Source organism: Idiotropiscis lumnitzeri, chromosome 3 (genome assembly GCF_059441095.1).
Source record: "Idiotropiscis lumnitzeri isolate Australia: NSW breed Sydney's pygmy pipehorse chromosome 3, RoL_Ilum_1.0, whole genome shotgun sequence".
In the NCBI taxonomy this organism is placed as follows: domain Eukaryota; kingdom Metazoa; phylum Chordata; class Actinopteri; order Syngnathiformes; family Syngnathidae; genus Idiotropiscis; species Idiotropiscis lumnitzeri.
In genome coordinates, this window is record NC_142393.1 from 22,532,250 (window position 1) to 22,550,039 (window position 17,790).

The 17,790-nt window shown below is 42.6% G+C and overlaps 1 protein-coding gene across 1 annotated transcript in view; it reads left to right on the forward strand.

The window, feature by feature from the left end:
* The window catches only part of slc16a4 (solute carrier family 16 member 4), a 29,127-nt gene extending 11,343 nt beyond the window's left edge, over window positions 1–17,784 (forward strand). The window contains exons 4-11 of the mRNA XM_088289534.1: window positions 1,181–1,292; window positions 1,405–1,537; window positions 1,905–2,048; window positions 2,252–2,413; window positions 2,495–3,124; window positions 12,134–12,345; window positions 13,516–13,609; window positions 14,741–17,784. Coding sequence (XP_088145660.1) covers window positions 1,181–1,292; window positions 1,405–1,537; window positions 1,905–2,048; window positions 2,252–2,413; window positions 2,495–3,124; window positions 12,134–12,345; window positions 13,516–13,609; window positions 14,741–14,952 — 1,699 coding nt within the window. The 3' untranslated portion in view covers window positions 14,953–17,784. The remainder of the gene's footprint in view (window positions 1–1,180; window positions 1,293–1,404; window positions 1,538–1,904; window positions 2,049–2,251; window positions 2,414–2,494; window positions 3,125–12,133; window positions 12,346–13,515; window positions 13,610–14,740) is intronic.
* Window positions 17,785–17,790: the final 6 nt, after the last annotated feature.

Sequence of the window (17,790 nt, forward strand, 5' to 3'; positions counted from 1 at the left end):
AGCATCAAACTGTATTTTTGTTTTATAGAAGCAACGCTAAATTGATTACAAAAAAATTATGCTGTAATGTAATTTTGAGTACATTTGTGTGGAACTCAAACGTAGTAAAAAAAAAAACAACAACTGAAATTTCTGATGAATTAGGCCATTCCACCTGGCTGATGTACACCGTAACTGAAGTAAGTTAGACTTTAAGATTTTCTCTCCAGAATCCAATTTATTAATTTCCCTGATATTTTGCTTTTCAGAGTTTCATGTTGATGTTTTACCACAGTTGCAGTCAGACAAGTGTGAAAAATGTAAAGAATCACCCAAGCAATTTATTGCGCACTAGCCGTGTCAATTTTAGATTAGATTAGCATTTAGCATGGCTTCTTCATCTTTTCTCGTCATCCCTTCGAGAGTATGACACCTGTCAGAAATGTCGCTTATTCGGCACCACGTAGTCGATGATTACTGATTTAGGAGCAACTCCACTATGTGTTTTGGTGCACTAGAAGCCACCTGAAGCTGTGGCTCGCCAGCTGCTTATATATGTATGAATGAGGCGCAAAATACATTTTCCCTCGCAAACTGCAATGCAAAGGCGCATTATTTAGAGCCGGTGTGGGCAAACTACGGCCTGGGGGCCACATGCGGCCCATTAAATGTTTTAATCCGGCCCGCCGAACTTGAAAAAAATGAAATGAATTAAGCTTGGAAATGTTTTATTTTCTAAATACTGTGGTGTGTCAAAGACATATATTTTGTTGTAATGCTTTTGTTCACTTTCATTTAGAATTAAATGTATTTTTTTTTTCTCCGATGAGGTGAGGTTACCAAAACACTCCATCCATCTCTCTGTCAAATTTTAAAACCCACTGTGGCCCGCCAATCAAAATGTTTGCGCCCCCCTGATTTCGAGCCTCGGCCTGAAAAAGAGCACAAAAAGGACTCAGAATCAATGTGAACTGGGACACCGTCGAAATTCATGCAAGAAACCAAAAAGACGAGAGGTTCTTGACTAGCCGATGTGTAGAAATGTGCCAGAGGAACTAAGTCCAACTAAAATGATTAGGTTGTAAAAAAAAACCCTTTTGAAACGATTTAACTTACCTGTACATCTCAATATTGCTTAAGATTAGTCTGCATTTTAAATTTCACAAATTTAAAGTCCACTTGTTTTGTTCCCTCCTGGCAGGGCAGCCATGAAGCTCTTCAGGAAGGACGATATCGCCACGAAAAAGGACGAGGAGTACGAGGAGCCGCCAGATGGGGGATGGGGCTGGCTCATAGTGCTGCATTGCTTCCTGGTAATGTGGAGATGAACGATCGGAAAAGCATTGAAACAACAAGAAAAAGTGGAAGGCGGAGCAAAAACAGCACCTTTCTGTGCTCTTTCTCTCATTTTCGTTTGGTTTCTAGGTTAACGTCCTGGTGATGGGAACATTGAAGACCTTTGGGATCTTCTTCTTGGCATTCCAAGACGAGTTTGGGGGCACAGCAGAAAGCATCAGCTGGATCGGTTCCATCATGTCCAGTTTGCGTCTCTCTGGAGGTTTGACAGCACCATCTTGTCTTGTCCTGTCATGCATACTATGTGTCGCATCACTTCCTGACAGGGTGTGTCTTGTGCTGTTCCCTTTTTTTTTTCCTCTGTTCTGTCGTTTCTCCCCATCTGTAACCTCTCAACACTCATTCAGTCAGACTGCATTTTCCATGAAATATCCAACGATTACAATTGTGTATGTCAAACTTATCTGTTCTGAAGGTTAAAGAAAGAAATAAAACAAAAGAAATTTGAAAAGCGTTAAACTATATTAAAAAAAAATCCCGAAATGTGTCCTGTGCTGTGATTGTTTCGTCAGGCGTTTTGTGTGTGTGCCTGTCTCTTCACGCTTCCTCTCTTTGCTGTCACCCATCAGCGCCCATCGCCTCGGTGGCCTGCGCCAAGTTAGGAACCAGGGTGACGTCCATTACGGGGGCCTTGCTGGTCAGCGGCGGCTTCCTCATTAGTATTTTTGCCAACAGCGTGGCGTTTCTTTACATCAGCATGGGAGTCATCGTAGGTGAGCAGTAAATATCCTCCTGTGGATTTTTGTCATGACTCTGGGACCCCCTCTTAAAAATTACTACTATGTGTGCATGTAAAAAAAAAACAAAAAAACAATAATGATACAACATAATCATTTATTGCAAATTATTTAGCAGATCCCAAAACTACAGCTTGCAGGTTTTGAGAACCAATGCTCAGTAAGTTTCCTCCATGCAGGAATTGGTTTCGCACTACTGTACCAATCCTTCTCCGTGGTCACGGCACTCTACTTCCGGAAGAGGTTAGCGACGGCGTATTCAATTGGACGCTCTGGCATGGGTTTGACATTCGCCCTGGCTCCGTTCACTCAGCTGCTTTTGGACCAATATGCTTGGCAAGGTAGGCGGTACAAATGCATTGTATTGATTTCAACGTATTGGCTATATTTGGCATTTTGGCACCTCCGTGTGTGGCCGGCAGGCGCATTGCTGATCCTTGGTGGCCTGATGCTCAACCTGGTGGCCACCGGGATGCTCCTGCGCCCCATCCAAGTGAAACCCCCCATCTCACCCAGCTGCGCTTCCCCCAGCCAAAAGAGCCCAGCCGCGTCCCTTAAGAGTTCCTCAGAGAAGGACAACAGCAAAAGTTGCCAGAATGGCTCCTCGCATTTATCCAACGGCATCTCCAAATCGGACTCACTTCCATCCCCTCCTCATCCTCCTCTTGAGGAGCTGGATTGCACTCAGGGAACCAAGGAGCAGTTGGAGAACCTTGAACTGAACAGACTGGTTCTCAATGGCCACGAGATCCACCAAGACGTGGGTCTGTGTAAGCCCACTGACGATGGCTCCCTGGAGCGCAACGGCACCACGAATGGGTCCACACCGGTTGGAGTTCCCTCCGTCCATGCCGGCATGTCAAGTGAGGAGAGCCCCCCGAAAGCCAAAGTACTCGATTTTTCCTTACTCAAGGACCCGTTCTTTTGCATCTACACGTGGTCTGTGATCTTCAGCCAGCTGGCATACTTCATCCCCTACTTCCACCTGTCTGCCCGAGCCAGAACCCTCGGCATCGACCCCATGGATGCGTCCTTTATCATCTCTGTGGCAGGTAAGACCCAAACTGAACATTCTTTCTTCTCACTGCTCACTTAAATCGGAATTTCACCATAGATGTTATAAATCTGGCGTGTGGTATGGATTTGGACTGACTAAGCACAATAACGGTTGTTAATGACATCATCATCGACATATCTGACTCAGTGTGAAAATGGCTTCTGGCTGCATGAGCTGGCAGCCAGACATGCTGAGGTTGGCTCAAAAAGAGAACAAAAAAATAAAACAACCTTTTTCGGGGTAGGGCCTATATTTGGCAGGGCAGCCCCCAAAACATGTTTTTGTCAGTGTTTCAGTTCAAGTCAGCGGCAGTCACTCTCATTCTATGAAGTATCCTGTGACCTATGGTCTATCCTTTCGCTACCTCCTGACCAATATTTATTTGGTCCACCTTCAAAAAAACTTGTATCTTGAACTAAATTAATTTAAATAGTCCAAACTGTCACCACAAATTTCACCAACTGTATAAAAAAGGTAAATGGAGAGGAAAAGAAAAAACAAACAACCCCAACCCAAAATATTTAAAAATCTAGAAAAAAAAATCTTGTAAGACACGACCTCGACTTCGGCCCGTGACATCACTAGGCCATAGAGTAACAGCATGATTTTATATCATGGAAATAATTAATCAGTTTTTGAATCATCATTTAAGCCATTATTTCAACAGGCATCATGTATCTGGTGTGTGTCTTGTCCATCAGGGAGAAATATAATCCATAAAGACCGAGACTATACTATACATATATTCAGTGATGGTACACAGAAAAAAATACTTTACAACTAAGATGTAGTAATATTAGTCGTTTTTCAAATTTCTGAAACATTCCGGTTCAAAGAGACTAGAGAAATTTTCAATCTACGGCTATATCAATGCTATTTTTGTTCGCCCCTCTATGGCATTTCTCATTCTGTGTTATCATTACGCGAGCCATCTTTCGTCAGGCAAACTTGATATGATTAAATACACAAGGTGCAATTCAAAATGTTATTTTTAATTTGACAGTAAACTCCAACGGGGAGCGGTGAGAAACATCTTCAAGCGAGAACTTGGCCTCATTTTTAAAAAATTGTTTTAAACAGCAAAACATGCAACGAAGTCGCATTTCATTCAACAATGGGGATGAAACGAGGCCGTTACTACACGTGTGTTAATCACGATAACGAACTTGATAACGCTTCTCCAGTGATGTGAACACACAGACTCAATTGCGTCATCAGATAGAAAAGGATGAGCAGCATTGAAAAGGTGTACAGTTGACGTTTATGTGCTGGAAGTAGGCGCTACAAGAACGACTTCATCAAGTCCCCCATCAACTTGGTGGCCATGAATTATTCGTGAGCTGCTCAGACGCTGCAGTATTATGCAATGAATGCGCTTACATAAAAGCTGAACTTTGGTCTAGTGGTCAGGGCGGGTGGGTTCACGCTCACACTATTTTGTGAAAACAACATGTGCATTGGGACCAGTTGCACGCATTCATTCTTCAAGGGCGCCTCCTCAACATGCTCCGCTGTTAACTATTCAACGAGGATGCATGATCATGAACGCCATGTTCCTGTCTGTCTTTCAGTCGCCAGAGTCAATCATTGGCTCCATCCATCCATTCTATATAGGCCTTTTCCTCATTCGGCTTGTGAGTGAGCTGGAGTTTTAATCAAGTCCATAAACGCCCAGAACCCTGTCGACGAGCTAACGAACAGCATTGGTGTCACAGTTATCACTGTGATAGCAACGGACATTTGAACACAAACGGTGGAGCAACATATGTAGACAGGCATATATTCTTTATCCTCTGCAAATAATGATTAATATTACTGTTGCTTATTGAGGAGCTGAGATTGACTCCGTGTGCAGGATCTCAGTATTTCTCTTTTCTGCCTTCAAGTAGCCAAGGTGCGCACACCTGAGGGAGCAAAACAATGCCCTTTTGAATTGACAAGAAATATACACCAATCTGGTTTCATTCCTTACATTCTATTGAAATCGCTCATTACAGTCCAATCTTACGTATTGCTTTTTATCATATTTAATAAACATTAAAAATATTTTTGGAAAAGGCTGCAACAATCATTTCAGTGATGAGTTAAGTTACAAGTGTGGTCATGGGGCAAATCAAACTTGAATCATCACTACACTGATAGACAAACGGTCGCTGAATCCAGACAGTCCACCGTCCGTTTACATTATCAAGAGTTCTATGATATTGCGTCCATCTTTTCTTTAGCTTCTTAAAATTGGTTAATTAAGATGTATTAATTATTTTTTTCAATACTCATTAAACATCTGGTCAATCAATTCAGAATAAATAATAAAAATAAATAAGAGTAAAACAAAATTAACGTGGTTAAATAATTTAATTAGATAATTTGATTAATTATAAACAAAAGCATTAAAAAATAGAATTAATTACTTTTATGCATCCATTATTTGAGCCGCTTCTCCTCACGAGTGTCGCGAGCATGCTGGAGCCTATCCAGTCTGTCTTCAGGCAGTACGCGGGAATATACCCTGAACTGGTTGCCAGCCAATTGTTGGGTTAATTACTCTTATTTCATTATTAAACTATATCCATCCATCGAGCCGTTTCTCTTCACTTGGGTCACGGGCATGCTGGAGCCCATCCCAGCTGTCTTCGGGCAGTAGGCAGGGTACACCCTCAAATGGTTGCCAGAGTAGCACACAGACAAAAAAAAGGTTCACACTTTCAATCACACCTAGGGACAGTTTGGAGTGTTCAGTCAACTTACCATGCATGTTTTTGGAATGTGGGAGGAAACTGGAGTACCCGGAGAAAACCCACACAGGCGTGGGGAAAACTCCACGCAGGAAGGCCAGAGCCGAATCGAACCCCGCACCTCTGAACTGTGAGGCCATCGTGCTAATCAGACATCCACCGTGCCGCCCTTTCAAATATATTATTTGACATATTTTACATTTTAACTTTCACGTCTGTTTAAAAAAAAAAAAAATCAAAGGTCACGTCCTGAAAGGTGCAGTCACGTCAATCCTTACATTTGCCTTGTAATAAACATGTGCTTCTTCCAAGGCACTTTTTGAGCTGAGCACACATGGAATCATAACTCTCTTAAGCTGCAGGCAGGAAATCAATAGAGTGAACGCATGACGCACACCAGCCTCACGAAGCAACAACACAACTGCTGTTGCACTGCAACTCCCTGGTCCAACCGCAAGTGTTTCTGTTAAACTTCCATTTACAAAACTACACTTCCTATTAAGATCAATAAAAGTAGCTGGGTTCCACTACTTGTAAATCCTTCTGTCAATTAGGCGAGCAACTTGACAAAAAAACAAAACTATGGTGAAATGGTGATTTTGTCTTTTTCTCCACCACTGTAGTTTGAATGTGCAAAGTGTCCGGCAAAATAATGATTTTATGTGAGGTCAATCCTAAAACACACACACCCCGACCACCAAGTTGACAATGTCAGACTCGCTGTACATAGCAAAAATGTAAAAATAGTAGGCATTGTGCTTTGGGAATCGGTGAGGGTTAAATGTATTGCTGAAAACAATATACTGTATAAATGGGCAAATATTTTAAAATAAAAAGGACAATTTAGAGTGTTCAGATAACCTGCCATGCATGTTTATGGAATGTGGAAGGAAAGCGGAGTACCCGGAGAAAACCCACAGAGGCACTGGGAGAACATGCAAACTCCACACAGGAAGGCTTGATTGAAACCCACAACCTCTGCAGTGTGAGGAGAATTTTAAATTTTTTGTTCAAAAAAGCAAACAATTTAAATGATGCATATTTCAGAAAATACAAGTCGTTTACTTTTGGAATAAATATTCACATTTAAAAAATTGCAGAATACAACAACAACAATATGAGGAAAAAGTGAAATACTGAAATACTCATACAGAAAAAAGTGTAATAAAAAAAATTGGTACTGTAAAAATATAAAAACAGAATTAAAGAGAATGTAAAGTGGGAAATCTCGTCCTTTTTAATAGAACAGATCGCCATACTTGTTAAATGTACTTTCTGCCATCGAGTTAAAGACCAAAAAAACAAAACAAAAAAAAAGATATACAAGCCGCAGCAGGCTATAAGCCGCAGTTTTCTATGCTGAAAAAAAAAACGAGTTGTTTACTGCATGCATACAGATCGATTTTGTACTGTGAATGCACAACAGATTGTTAAAACAGTGCCTTTTAACATGGCAACAACTTTGCTAATTAAAACAGAACAGACCCAAGAGAAAAAAAATCGCATTTTATTGAGCGTATTTTCTGAACTATAGAGCGCCTCTACTCGTGAAAGAAAAATCCACAGAAAAGCTGCACTATTGTATTAGCCGCACGGTTCCAAATCTCGGAACAAAGTAGCGGCTTATACTCCGGAAAATACGGTAATTGTTGACGAGTGACGTCATTTAAAGAAGGCCGAGTGGCCTCTCGCCAGTCAGCCATTGTACCGCATTATTGATTGTCCGGTGAGCTGCTCTTTGCAATTGTTATTGTGTTTTCTCAAGCGATTTGATCATGCTAAAGGGTTTGCAAAAGGTGTGATACAATCAATTTGGAAAATGTGTGGCGTCTTCGAATTAGTTTGATGAATGAACATGCCACACATGTCCTCTTGCAAATGTGCCAATCACAAGACAAGTTACTGTGAATTCACATGCATTTGATCATTTATTAAATATACAGTATTACTAGTACAACCAAAATGTGCCAAAATTGCTAATTTGACGATGCAGGACACCAACCGACTTTGTCGTGTGCTCTCTAGCAGAATAAATGGACCGACCAACATCATGACTAATTTACAACACGGCACAGCATCGAATTTCAAATAATAATTAAGGCTAATGACCGCAGCCCACATATCATACCATTCTCCCCCGTCTCCACTCCATGTCCGGTCGTTGGGGCACAACATTTTCGGCATCCTGAGCAACTCGCTCGTACATGTATGATGACTTTGTCGAGCTTTTCATGCTTTGTATGATGTTGAATTACTTTGCTTTGATTCCAGTTGGCCGTTTCTGGAATTACTTAATCTCGATCTTATTTTTTTCAAGGTCATCCTACCATGTCATTTCCAATAAACACAAGCAATTAATTCACATGTGGAGCACATTTCTTAAGCACTGAACTTTGATTGATTGATCGATTGATTTTACTGCCGTGACACATGCACAGAAGCACGGAGCAACAGAATAAACAAATGTCGCAATCTGTCCAAGAAACTTGTGGGAAAAAAAAATCATTGACCATCAGAGGGAGACAGTACAGGAAGACTGGTAGTTGCTCGCGTCAGCGTCGCCATATTTTGAAAGGAAAAAATAAAAAGGTAAACCGGAAGAAGGCGGAGGCGGGAAAAATGCTCAAATTTTGCTTCTTTAAGAGGGGACACAGTATGAACTTGGAAAAAAGAAACTCAACAAATACAACAACTTGTCGGACTAACCTAGATAAATAAATGAAAAAATCAGATAGAAATGTATATTTTTAAAGAAGAGCTGAGACCAACTGAAATTCAGACAAATGACACACCTGATGAATTCTCATGGCGCAGTAGTTGGGAATGACTGTAGTGTGTGACGAGCACCCGACTCTTTTGATTGTGGTCTGTTTGTCCTGTCACGTTCGGAGCTCATGTGCGCTCGTAATGAGAGTGACGGAGTGCCACCCGCGCCACAAAAGCGACATCCCTGCATCCTGCTGGGCCCTCTTTTCTCCCCCCTCCCCGACGGTTGTCATAGAGGCACATTCACTCAATAGAAGGAAGGTCCGGTTGGGCCGGTGCCTCAAGCCCCTTTTGAGTTAGCTGCTAGTCGCTAAGCAACGTCGGGATGAGGAAAGTTGCTGGTAACGAGTGGGGCTCGCTCGCTTCGTGCGAGGCCAAGCGGCAGACACTTTGCTGAAGAGCACTGAGGCGGCAGCATGCACAAAAGAGGCTGGCCGGCGGAGCCGACGATGCAGCCAAGTTCCTCGGCCAAGCTGGGAAAAACCAACAGCGGACACTTATTATGTCCAGCTTTCATCTCGTGATTGCACATTCGTCAGGGAGGGGAGCGGCAGGAAGGACACCTTTTGATGCCTCACCTCATATCATTCCTAATTCTTTGATGCCTTGCCTCAATTCACCCTTCAACCTTTTCATGCCTTGCGTCCTATTCTAGTTTTTTGATGCTATGCACCCTACCCCAAACTTTTTATGTCGGGGGCCGACAATTTTTATGAATAAGGCTGGAGGGTCGAGGCCAGTCTTTGGGATTGGCATAATATGTTCTGATTTCTTTGTTCTGGTCATAACCCGAGCTGCAGCGTTCTGAATGAGCTGCTTAATGGGAGGCAGTCCAGTCAGAAAATTTTTACAATAATCAAGTCAAGAGATAAAAGCGTGGACAAGCGTCACCTGGTCTGCTTCAGGCATGAAACAATTCTTTCTGGATATATTTTTCAGGCTGTCAGAGGAATTGTCCCACACTGGTGTCATAATTATGAATGAAATCCTTTGACGTCCAGCGCACACATTCGCGGCGTTGCTGAATTTGTCTGCCTGCGCTTTGATGATCTCCACCGAAATCGCGTTCGATCACCAGCACACAGAGTTAGGCCATGATGTAATCTACGTTTTGAAAACTAATTGGCAGTTGCGCCCGGGGCGATCCAGAAAAGGCAAGTGAAGCGTAATGTGTCCACTAAATTCACAAACCCCCCGAACTAAACCATTGCCTTCTGCGCAAAAATGACGACTCGCCAATTTTCCGATGAGTGGGGATCAGACTCGACTCGTTGTTAATTTGCTCTAGACCAGGCGTGGGCAAACTACGACCTGGTGGCCACATGCGGTCCGTTAAACGTTTTAATCCGGCCCGCCGAACTTGAAAAAAATTCTAAATAAACCTTGTTAATGTTTTATTTTCTAAATACTGTGGTTTTTCAAAGAAATATATTTTGTTTGAATGCTTTTGTTCATTTAAATTTAAAATTGAATGTATTTTATTTCTCTGATGAGGTGAGGTTACCAAAACACTCCATCCATCTGCTCCTGGTTCGGCCCTTCTGTCAAATTTTAGCACCCATTGTGGCTCGCCAATCAAAAAGTTTGCCCACCCTTGCTCTAGACAGTGACACAACGCGTTAATTGAACTTCTGCCATTTGGGGACATTGATAAATGTAACCGTGTGTTATCTGCATCGCCATGAGAGCCAACATGGGAAGCATAGAAAGACTGAACAAGGTCCACGGACTGACCTTTGGTGATTCAATCAGACTCTAAAGTTCCAAAGGTGATAAAGTAGCTCCTTTCCTCCAGTAGGATCTAATCCATTTTAGCACTCTTCATTTTTTTAATGCCTTGCATGGTGATGCAAATTTTCTGATGCTTCACACCCCTTCCATAAGCCACCGATCTTTCCTCCGAGTTCCGCGCCTCATGCCTACGAAGAGTCCCAATTACGATCAATTTAAAGCGGCGCTTGTATGTATTTCATCCCAGTTTGAACAGGAAGCACTGCGGGCGGGCGCCAACCCGCCGCGGCCAAAGCACACAAACAAACGTGCGGGTGAAAGCTGGAGACGCACCGCAACAACATCTCGGGTCGGGACACGGCGACGAAGAAACGTAAACACGACACAGCTGCCTTGCCAATCCTCTGTGACCTCGCTGCAGACGTTCGTTATGTAACAACAGTCTTTTACATCGCTCTTTTGACACGTTAGGAACCGAGCTGGCCCATGAGCCAAGACAAGATTGGTCGCCACGCCATGTCAAGGCACATATCGATAGTTATTTTTTGAAATGATTCATCACATGAAATAAACGTTGAACTGCTTGATGGTGACTGGCCCATCCGCCGTTTGCACAAAACGTCGCCCAGCCCCAGTCTCCTGTTTTGTTATTCCATCTCTCCGATGCAGCTGCTGTGTATGCAACGTGTCGCCTTCATTGATCCATCGAGCTCGAAGCTATCTCTGCAACAGCCGATACCACAGGCTGCAGATTGTGCACTGCGGCCGCATATCTGCTGAGTCATCAAACGAACTGCACTCAATCACTCTCGACGGTAGCACATGGCTTACAGCAATGGTCGGATGAAGAGCAGCTATGACATCACTCTTTATTTTTGAATGCTTTTGTGTGACGGCTCCAAAAAAAATAAACAAATAAAAAATAGAAATCGATCGAGGAGGGGTCTATTCTGGTAGACAAGTCACTTCCTGCGTTGTATATCAAGTTCAACCACGATATCCTGTTGTCACCTTAATTTAGCGAGTCTGCTTTATCATTCCCGGTGATTATAAAAATAATAATAATAATTCATCCAATTTATGGAGCACTTTTCTAGACACTCCAAGACACTTTACAAAAAACAGATAACAATAGCAGTATCTGCTTTCCCGTGATTCCCAGGCAGAACATTTGCCATTTAAAAAGCAGAAATCGGGATCAACAGATAAGGCATGAGTAGCGTTCTCTTTGTGCCAAACGTCTTGAAATTATGACCAAAAAAATCAACTTTGGTTTCATTGTAACATAACACGTTTTTCACATTTATCTGAAAGAGAGAATTACAAACAGCTCAGCATATTCACAAGACCTCCAGGCGTCTGCTAAAAAGCAACAAATACAGAATAAAGTTCAAACCTACTAGAACTTCTGAACTTTATTTGGGGTTGAGCAAGGACACTTAAAATTCTGGTTTCTGTTGTGTGCAATATGGAAAGCTGCAGAGGATATTAATTAATAAACTGCCGCCACTACGGTCCTGTCAGCTTGGCTGCCTAAAAAATTCACGCGGGAATCAGTCAAGCGATGTCTGGAGCCTCTCGTACGGCTTATCTTATCCACAATTCTAATCTTCACGCATAGCCTATATCCATGTGTTTTGATACGACGCATAACCTGATGTTGTACAGTTGTCAAATACGAATTTGATGTTTCATATGATATAATTTGATCTTCAGTGCCTTTTGTGCAGTTCAAAATCGCTTTCATTTTTTTTTTGTTTTTTTTTTTGCAGGCATCACAGAGACCATCGCCCAGCTGGCCTCGGGCTGGGTGACAGACCGGAATCTGTTCCACAAGTATCACTACCACAAGGCTTACCTGATCCTCTGCGGCCTGGTCAACCTGCTCTCTCCACTGGCCACCTCCTACATCCTGCTCATGGTCTACGCCATCTTCTTTGCCATCTTTTGTGGCGGTTATATGGCTCTGCTGCTACCTGTTCTGGTAAGACAGCAACTTTGGAAACATGTGGAGTGTTAGCCATCCATCCATTATCTGCCGCTTTTCCGGAGTTGGGTCGCGGTGGCTGCACTGACCTGTCAGTCAATCTCGCGCTCCAATCTCCCCTCACTCGTGAACAAAACCCCAGCATACTTGAAGTCCTCCACTTGGGGCAGAATCTCATCCTCGACTCGGAGATTTCAATTACAAGCTCTGAATTTCACTCAAATGGCTCTTTCAAGCTAAAAGGGCCATCTTCAATTTTCAGCCGCGGGTCTTAGAGACTTTTGGGTGTGTATGTTATGATAGGCATGCCCACCAAAATCCATGTCAGTCGACAAAACTGGTTAAGTCTTGTCGTCCTACAATAATCTCAACAAAAATATGTTGTGTACAGAGTGCAGGGCGAATGGAATTAAGGAATTTCACTTGTCGACTGTTGAAAGATTAAATGCCACGCTACTGTGCACGTTTACAATGAAGTGACAAGAAGTCCGAAATAGGCGCCATGTTCAGACCATTATCAGCTTAGCATGGAGAAAGTTATCATGCACGGGTTCATTATCAAAGCTTCTAATCTGCCTGATTCACGCACATGCTGCGATTTAGCAACTTTTGAACTTTGTCAATATGAAGTAGCCACATTGCAGCATGTGTCATCCATCATCTTAATACTATCCATCCATCCGTTATCTGATCTGCTTCTCCTCACAAGGGTGGCGGGCGTGCTGGAGCCTATCCCAGTTGTCTTCAGGCAGTAGGCGGGGTCTCAACTGGTTGACTACCAATTGCAGGGCACACAAAGACAAACAACCATCCGCGCTTATGATCACACCTAGGGACCATTTAGCGAGTTCAATCAACCTAATATGCATGTTTTTGGAATGTGGGCGGACACCGGAGTACCCGAAGAAAACCCACGCAGGCACGGGGAGAACATGCAATCTCTGATCAGGAAGGCGAACCTCGCACCTCTGAACGTGTGAACCAGTCAGCCGCTGTCCTGCCCATCTTTATACTACTACAACTAAAATAAACATTACAATATATCAAATGTCCTCAAGGGAATGATGTAAAGTGAATTTGAGAACATTTATCAACTGTATGAGTGTTTAAAAATTGCTGCTCCTTAAGGTGAAGTCACGTATCTTTTTGGCTGTTCCTTCCCTGCAGGTGGATCTGGTGGGGGCAGAAAAACTCAACAACTCCATGGGCTTCTCCATGTTCTTTGTGGGCTTGGGCTGCCTTACAGGTCCTCCTCTGGCAGGTAAGTCACTCAACAGACCTCTCCCACATCCTCGCTGTCTGGTAACCAGTCCATTAAAAAAATATAGATATAATAAATGCATATATATATATATATATATATATATTTACAGCCACCAAGAAGTTTCTTTCGTGTCAGCCAGCCAATCAGGCCCACACGCCAGTTGAAATGTAACGAATGACTCCTTCAGGGGCAGTATGTAAATCGTGCGCATCTCATCAAGAAAATGACCTTACCGTTTGACAGACAACGAACTTGAAGCAGATTCTTGTTTGCACATGCCTGACCGCGCTGTTTACTCTGCGTTGTCTCCAGAGAGTTGGGCAGGGCAAACTTGTCACTTAACGGTCATATTTGATTTTTAGAACAGGCCAGCTCATTCTTAAAAAAAAAAAAAAAAAAAACTGTAAAAATGTGGGTGTGAACTATGTAAAATAGTTCCTTTTCAATAATAATCCATTTTCCATGTTGCTATTATTTATAACGAATGCAAGTTCTTAACAAATTATTTCTTACAATATTTAGATCTAAAAATTCATTTTAGTTTACCAAATTTAAGTGGATAAAATGCAGCAAGGATCTTCAAAATAATGTAAATGCAGTGTGTGTTGACTTAAAGAACGGGATGGGCCTTGCTGTATTGATGGAAATGCAGGTAAATGTTGGCTGGCCTTTTTGGCCATGACTGATTGTCAATAGTGCTGTTTTTCTTGCCCTCATTTTCTACCTTTCTCGGGCAGTCAGCTGATGTGCGTATGCCAACCTCTTGAATGTGTTGTGCTTCATGAATTCCGCTTAGTGACAACATGTCTTAGTGAAAGCTCGTTCATATTCTTGAGCCCGAAAACATAAATGATGTGAAATTAAGAATTATTAGTCACTTATCATCCACACTCTGCTTGAAACCACTTGTTTTTTCATTATTTATATATATTTTAACACTTTAAACATCAAACCATCGCAAAATATTCATGTGAGGTGCATGCAGGTATTATTTTGAGCGCATCTGCTTCATAATTTCTCTTCCGGGTTCCTTGACCAAATACATTAATGTATTTTTGCACCCCCCAAAAAATGGCACTGCTGACGATTGAATGTGATTTCTTTTTTTCTTTTAATTTCTATGGCCAGGTTTCCTGTATGACTACACGCAGACCTACGACTGCTCCTTCTACCTGGCGGGCCTCTGCTACTTGCTCTCCTCCCTGTCGCTCTTCATGGAGCCGCTGGCCCAACGCTGGAAAGCCCGGCAGAGCAAAGCGAGCCGGGCCAAGACGGCGCAGAGCGGCTGCAGGACCAACGGCTGCTTCGCCCCAGACCGCCCGCACAATGGCGTCGTGTAAGAGCCACCCAGCATGGTCGGGCCCCCGTGTAGCCCTTCTGTCCTTCAAGCATCCCCCAAGGATTCATAAGACTGATGGACAGAATGTCGAAAAGCCAAAATTATAGTGTATAGAAATATAGTATATTATATAATCCCTCGTTTGTATCAGAGGCACATGACATCCAGCACATTATGGATAGTAGCAACATACATTATAGCCGACTCTTGCCTTGTTGAAAATAAGCTATGCAAAAACTTGCTTTTCACCACAAGCACACGCCGTTAAAAAGATGTTACGCACGCAATGAAGCACTTTGGGGCCACATTGGAACATGCTGCATGACAACGTGGACAGACACAATGGGCTGCAGGCTGCAATGGTGTATACATAAGTTTTACATACACCGACATGTGTCCGTTTACCCACAGATAGAATGTGTGGGGGGGAAAAAAAAAAACTCCAGCAGAAATGTAACCCCATTGTTTTTTACATTTAAAAAAAATCCCCAGCAAAAGTAACAACCTGTTTTTATTTATATTTTAACAATATTTTTCTATATTTTTTTTAAACTTCAAAAGGGGTCAGTTTAATTAATCCATCCATTCATTTTCTTCCGCTTATCTGGGGTCAAGATGCGAACGCAGCAACCTAAAGATGGGAAGTTCCTCTCGGTTGACCGAGAGCCCGGACACCCTGTAGAGAAAATTCATTTTGGCCACCAAAATCCTACCACACATTTGCGTTTACCTCAATGCCCACTAAAGCTGAAGTTTCGTGTTTTCAAATCAGCTGCCTCCAGAGTCCCAAAGGATAAAAAGCCTAATAGGACTTGGAGTTGAAACTCCTTCTGACAAGAAACTGCTAGATGTTCCCAGCAGACGCTCACAATACGTTTGGGTGTGCCAGGTCGGACTGGCATCTTCCCCAACAGCTCCGCCCCTCTTTTCACCCGAGTTTTTAAGACATGCAGCCACAAAACCACCATAGAGTCCATCATCGAACTGTGGGCTGATGCCAAGCGCACATATGGACTGACACTCTTATGTATAATCATGGAGTGAACTTTGCAAAACATTTTTTTCCAGCAATAATGACTTCAATTTTTTTTTTGTTTTCTGGCTCCAGCAGATCTTTTGGCCATTTTTTTAAATTGAAAATTCACCCTTTCAATTTTTCAAATCTTTTATCTTTAAATCTGGCTCCAGCTCCAGATACTCTGAGTTTTATCGTGCAATCCAAAAACATGCATGTTAGATGTTTTAAGGCAGACGTGGGCAAACTACGGTCCGGGGGCCACATGCGGCCCGTTAAACGTTTTAATCCGGCCCGCTGATCGTGAAAAAAATTTTAATGAATAAACCTTGTTCATGTTTTATTTTTTAAATACTGTGGAATGTCAAAGACATATATTGTTGTCATGCTTTTGTTCACTTTCATTTAAAATTAAATGGTTTTTTTTTCTTTCTCCGATGAGGTGAGGTGACCAAAACACTCCATCCATCTGCTCCTGGCCCGGCCCCTCTGTCAAATTTTAAAACCCATTTTGGCCCGCCAATCAAACAGTTTGCCCACCCCTGCCCTAAGGTGTCAGTGTACGCTACTTAATGGGAGTGTAAATACTTTTCTTTACATGCACGGTATTTGGCAATGAACAGTCCAGGATGCTTCCCAACCGAAGTCAGATGGGACTCCTGCTAACCCTAAAAAGGATAAGCGTAACAGGAAATGGATGCATGGATGATTGTACGTCTAGGTGGTGACTAGAAGACATATTTCTTTGTTTTTCTTTACTCTTGCGTCGCTTTTTCCTCCCTTGAGCATCAGAAGCTTTACGTCCGCCGTCAGAACCTTATTTTTAAAAGGAGCAGCTGAAAAAGAGCCCAAAAATCTCAACCAATAGTGGTAGTTATGTCCCCACAGCAAAATTGGCCGCTAGGTGAGTGTTAATTAATTCGCTTTGATCCTTTTATTCGAATGTGCGTCGCAAGCGATTGTAACCTGTGTTCCTGATGTCTTCTTCTACATTTTTGACAACAATATTGATCTTTACAATGACGCCACTTTGCAGCATCAGCACCACTTCTCGGCCTACCTCGCTCGCGTACGGACACACGCATTCACATGCGCACACGCACGCGCGCGCATACACGCACACATATTCATTAGGTCAAAGGCTCAGCTTTTGAGCTTTATTTCCGCAATGACTGCGAGTTGTCTCGAGGTGAGATGTCATCGAATGGCAACGCTTGGGATTATTATGCAAGACTTCGTTCGGGCTGTTTTTGTACTTTGCTTTTTCAACACCGTTTGCCTTAGCGAAAACACTACAGCACTACTTCATGTGATGTCAGCCAAAGACATGTGAGAAACATTATTACTGGTCTTCCTATTATTTTTACATACTATAGGTTTTGTTACACCCCCCTCTAGTGGCAGACGAGGGCTCCTACTACAAGAATGTCAGCTCAATGAGTTCTTGTTCTTCCCCCTCAAGTCACTTGCACAATGCTGCACTGAGCCCTGAAGCCTTTTTGTGTTGCTGTTGCAATCACCGCAGCAGTCACAATGTACAAAAGCCCCCCCCCTCTCTTTCTCACGAGTTGCGTTCAAGGGCCAAGCCGCATTTTCTAAAGCGTTTTATGTTGCGTTTGATTGGGATTTATTTGCTTATTATGTTGATAGCATTTTCTTTTGCTTCACAGTTGATTTCAACTGTGTTTTATTCTGGCTAACTGATCGAGAGTGTAGAAAACTTTGTGCTTTTAACCAATCAAGGGTATTCTGTTGTTTTTGTTGGTTCATTTTTAAAGGCACACACGCCAGCTGAAATAAAACTGACAAGTGACTGTTCTTGTG